Source organism: Pteropus alecto, unplaced genomic scaffold, assembly GCF_000325575.1.
Source record: "Pteropus alecto unplaced genomic scaffold, ASM32557v1 scaffold103, whole genome shotgun sequence".
Lineage (NCBI taxonomy): Eukaryota > Metazoa > Chordata > Mammalia > Chiroptera > Pteropodidae > Pteropus > Pteropus alecto.
Window position 1 is genome coordinate 807,489 of NW_006436288.1, and position 5,546 is coordinate 813,034.

Sequence of the window (5,546 nt, forward strand, 5' to 3'; positions counted from 1 at the left end):
GTATTTGGAAGAGTTGGTATCCAGTCGGGAAAGAGCCATATGTGCCCTGAGAGAGGAACTGGAAATGGTAAGAAAGTCTGTCAACATAACACATGAAAAAAATCAACCTAAGCATGACAAAGAAACATACATTAAAACATGAAGATATCAATTTTCACCTATCCAGTTGACAGGCATGGGAAAGAATATTCATTGGTTAGCCAGGATGTACACACATAAGCATTTTTGTACACTACTGGTGGGAGTAGAATATGCATGAATATTTCATTAAAGGATTATTTATAATAAAAAAATGGAAAATAACAAACATACGACATTAGAGTATCGGTTAAATAAATTATACTACATTCATATATTGAACTACTTTACAGCCAGTAAAAAAACAGTGCACATATGTATATATTACTGATGTAGAAAGACATTTGCAACGTGTTGCTAAGTGGAAAAAGCAATATAAAAATATATAACAATATGTATAGTATGATAGCATTTGTGTTTAAACATATTTTTTTGGCATGTTTTATTCATTTATATTTTGGGTAGTGACTGTAGAAATGTAAAAGAGAATAGGTAAAAGAGGTTGGAGAAGAGAGAGATAATACATGATCATTACAAAACTGGGATAGGCTACCTCACTTTTTAGAAGGTAAGAAAATAAGGTTGGGGCATGAAGAGAGTTCAGATATGCACTATTTAGTAGATTTTTAAAATATATTGAATTTGACTTATGCTCTAAATTATTTCTTACCTTCTGCAATATAAGCCACTTGAGGCATAATTTTAAGACTGATTAATCTTTGTATGCCTCCAAAGTCCATAGTACACACTCTAGTAGAAAGTAGATGTTAAGTGAATGTTTATGAAAGAGAAAGGAATTGCAAAGTTACTTATTTTAGGAGTAGAAGTAATGCGACCATTAGCAAAAAGAGATGAATTCTAGTTAGCGGCACACTGTGAGGAGATGTTCTTTTAACCAGAGGGGCATTTTTAATTTGAGCAATACTCCAGTTTATCACAAGAAGATTCAATAGCAGTTTTTCACCCTCTTCTGAAAGATGGCAGGCCTTGTACATGTCTTAGATTTTTAAATAGGAAATACAGTGGAGAGTACGATTTCCAGCAGCCAACTTGATCTCTAGGTATGGGAGTTCTTTTGTCTAGCATTTCTACTAGTAGTCTCTGAATTTTACTAAAATATATTTTACATATTTCAGTACAAGCAGTGGTGCATGGCAATGGACCAAGGAAAAATCCCTTCTGAAATAAAGGCCCTACTCACTGGAGAGGAGCAGAGCAAATCTCAGCAGAACTCAAGCAGGCACACGAAAGCTGGGAAAACAGACGCTAATAGCAATTCCTGTGAGTACCATATGCAGAGAGTTTATATATGTACAGGAGTGTCCTAAGGTAGGATTTCTGTTGACCAGTTTCCTCCATATGTCTTTTTTCACCCTCTGTCTGTCTTTAAATAAATAAAACGTTGATGTCATTTGTAATATACTAATAAGCAAGTGAAATGATATTAGATTCTGAATATTGAAATGCATTTTACATGAGGTCTATAAAGAGCAACTGATAAATTTATAGAAATTTTCATATTCAGCAGACCTAGTCCATAAAGGGAATGTTCCATTCTAGTTATTGTTAATAATATAATTATTTTTATTTATATTTTGATTTAGAGCTTACAAAGTATTTTCACTTAAATCAATCTTAAGTATTTCCTGCAATAATTATGTTAAGGAATTATCCTTTTTAATTTATAGATGAAGAAATAGCAGAGGGGCGAGGTAAGGTGCCCAAGGTCAACACAGCTATAATGGTAGAACCTGTCCTCACTTTTAGGCTCTATCTAGTAGAGTAGCCCATCATCACTTTATTTAAAAATAAAGAAAATTTTAATTGAGGTGAAATTCATATAACATAAAACTAACCATTTTAAAGTAATAATTCAGGGGCATTTATTACATTTACAGTGTTGTACATCCACTACCTCTATCTAGTTGTAAAACATTTCATCACCCCAAAAGAAAACCCCAAACTCATAAGCAGTTTTTTGCTATTACCCCCTCCTCTAACTCCTGACAACCATGAATCTGCTTCTTGTCTCTATAGATTTACCTTATCTGGATATTTCATATAAATGAATCAAAGTATGTGACTTTTTGTGTCTAGCTTCTTTCACCTAGAATAATATTTTCAAGGTTTATCCACATTGTGGCATGTATCAGTACTTCATTCCATTTTATGGCTGTATAATATTCTATTGTATATGCATCCCTCAGTTTGTTTATCCATTAATCCATTGATGGATATTTGTTTCTACCTTATGACTATTGTTAACAGGAGTGCTATGAATATGCATGTACAAGTGTGTATTTGAGAACTTTTCAATTCGTTTGAGTATATACATAGAAGTGGAATTGCTGGGTAATGTGGTAATTCTATATTTAACTTTTAGAGAAACCACAAACTGTTTCCACAGTGGCTGAAATATTTTACATTCCCACCAGCAATATGAACTTCCCATTTTTCTACATCTTACCAACACTTTATTTTCCGTTTTTAAAAACTAAAGCCTTCCTAGTGGATGTGAAGTGGTATCTGATGGTGGTTTGATATACATTTCGTGAGTGATTAATGATGTTAAGCATCTTTTCATGTGTTTGTTGGTCATGTGTATATTTTCATTGAAGAAATGTCTGCTTAAGTCTTTTGCCCATTTTTTGAGTTGTTCATTTTGTTGTTGAGTTGTAAGAGCTCTTTATATATTCTGGATTCTAGACCTTTATCAGATATATGATTTTCAGATATTTCTCTCATTGTGTAGGTCATCTTTTCACTTTCTTGATAATGTTCTTTGGTGCACAAAACATTTTTATTTTCATGAAGTCCAGTTTATTTATTTTTCTTTTGTTGTTCACACCTTAGGTGTCATATCTAACAACCCATTGCCAAATCCACAGTCATGGAGATTTACGTTATGTTTTTTTCTAAGAGTTTTATAGTTTTAGCTCATATTTAGGTCATTGATCCATTTTGAGTTAATTTTTCTATATGGTGTGAGTTAGGGGTCCAACTTAATTCTTTTGCATGTGACTATCCAGTTATCCTAGCATCATTTGTAAAAAGACTGTAAAGATATTAGAATGAAGATGTCATGTATTGATTTCTTCATTATTGTGATTGCTTTTAGAGCACTTGAAATAGTTATAGGGAAGTGTTACAAACTTTTTATCTTTTAAAAAAAATTATAAAATTGAAAGATTGGCTTTTCAATAACTTTTATTAGAAGAGGTAGCAATTGCCTTAATCTAAATTGAATTAAGGAGAAAAAGCCAAATCAGTTCAGTTTTCCTTCAGTCTGTATTTAAAAATAGTATATACCAAACTTCATTAACCTTAAAAACATTCTTACATTGGTACCTTTGATTTATTTTTTCAGGGTGAAGATCATATGAAATGATGAGTCAGTGATTGAAGCCAATATCCTGATTACCATGGAGAATTAATAGGCAAGATTGTACCTCTTGGCTCCATTTACTATCTACTGCTCAGTAGTCATCTCTGTAAATCTGCAGTTTCTACCAAAATGTGTGATCATAGATCTCAAAGGATTTTGCTTTAACTTTTAATACATAGAAAATTTATAAACATTCATACCTGTTCTGGTTGGTATTGCCACCCACTGGCATTTAACATGTTGCAATGCTTGAAAACACAGGAGTAGAAAAAAATGGGTAAAGATTGTATTTTTGCACCTTAACTCCACATTGCTCTATTGGTTAATTTATATTCTTTCCATGTAATTTGTGTAATCGTATGTGTATGTGTGTTTAGGTGTCACCTCTTTTAATGTTTTTGACTGCCCTACAAAGAAACCAAATGGGCTGATTACTGACTGTAAGTTCTTAGCCTTTATGGACCTAATCTTATTTCTTTATATTTACTTGAGTAACGTCTATTTTCTGCATGAACCTTGATTTCTCCTGTGAGCCATTCCAGCATAAGCTGTGAATATGTATTAACAAATATGTACATTTCTATTTTTATAATCCCTAACGATATGCCTGTTTTAAATAATGTACATGTTAACAGTGTCCATCAGGAAAGCCCTGAAGACAGCCTCTATTTAAAACTTTGTTGCTGTCTTCTCAAACTATATTTATAAAAGTTTGCTAGGGCCTAATCCATATGTGGAAAATAATTAGTCCAATCTTATTTTTTTAAGCAAGAAATAACCTTTTAGGCATTTCAGCAGCATACATCACCTTGACAACCTAGAGTATATATGTATGTGTTTCTATATTTGTATGTCTATATATGTATGTGGGGAGGGAAGGAGTGAATGTTCACACACATTTCTTTGTGTAGTCAACTAAGTCGGAGAATTTTTCTAACAAAAATGGGATGAAATTAGCTGCTGAGATTGAGTTTCTGCCTCAAGAGATCTAGAACAAAATGAGGGACAAATTGCTGGTAGATCTAATAACCAGAACACTTAGTTTCTTCCCCTGAGGTGACTTTTCTTATGAATGTGTTCTGAGCCAGAAAGAAACACACTGTGGGTGTGCATCTGGTTCAGCCCAGGCTGAGCTCTGGAGTGAAACACTGTAGGCTAGAGTTGTGCACAGCACAAAGCTAGTGGGTCTGGCAGGAGATGCAGAAGAATGGAATAGTTCCTTCCAGTTCCCGTCACAGCTGCATGTACTTTTTTTGACCACCAAATGAAGCGATGGTTGAGGAATCAAGCTCATAGTATGATACACTCAGATAGACCTAGGAATCTTTTGATTCCCCATTGAGACACTTTATTTATCACTTTCTCTGGAAGTTAAATCAAGAGTCGTGTTCTCCGTTGCTCCTAAATTATAATTGTTCTTAGCTCTAATGAAGCAACTATTTGGCTTCCAAACAAAATATGTTTTGTTATGAAATGACAGTTTTAAGAGGAGGCATCATAGTCTAGATTGTCTGTGAGGTGGAACATGAGATGGACCACATAGTTTCAGATTACAGGGTACTTTTCCCCACTTCTCTTAGGCCATGCATTTGAAAAAAGTGCCTCCCCTTAGCCTGAGTTCCTAAAGATCTCTTGTGCTTAGGTTGCAAACTCAGATCTCTAGTCTAGTCCTGTGTGACTACTGTTATGCCACTAGCCCAGACTGTTGGGTCTCTCTATGTTTTGAGTTTTGGTGGACTAGGAGCTTAAGAGTATTTAATGTCTTTTTAGGGTCACAAATATAGATAAAAGGTTGTTAATATTCAGGCCTTCAGAATTTTTTAAATGTTTTAAATATAATGTTCAGATTGTAATGGGTATGTTTTGCCATCTGGTCTACTCAAATGTATATTTTTATTTTGCAAAACAACCCAAGATGTACTCTGTGTTGCTTTGTTCAGTACCTTTTGAATTCCCAGAAGAGTTGTTTTCAAAGCAAACATTCCAAAATGAATGTGACTCTTCAATGGAATGTCTCCATTGTGCTTGAAGTATTTCTTCTCCGGTTGTAATTTTAAATTACAGGGTCATTTATTTGAACTAT

The 5,546-nt window shown here is 33.8% G+C and overlaps 1 protein-coding gene across 1 annotated transcript in view; it reads left to right on the plus strand.

Moving 5' to 3' along the window:
- CREBL2 (cAMP responsive element binding protein like 2) overlaps positions 1 to 3,658 on the plus strand; it is a 15,576-nt gene extending 11,918 nt beyond the window's left edge. Inside the window, exons 2-4 of the mRNA XM_025047415.1 lie at positions 1 to 67; positions 1,215 to 1,359; positions 3,446 to 3,658. The exon at positions 1 to 67 is cut by the window's left edge and continues 134 nt beyond it. Coding sequence (XP_024903183.1) covers positions 1 to 67; positions 1,215 to 1,359; positions 3,446 to 3,450 — 217 coding nt within the window. The 3' untranslated portion in view covers positions 3,451 to 3,658. The remainder of the gene's footprint in view (positions 68 to 1,214; positions 1,360 to 3,445) is intronic.
- The last annotated feature ends 1,888 nt before the right edge of the window (positions 3,659 to 5,546 follow it).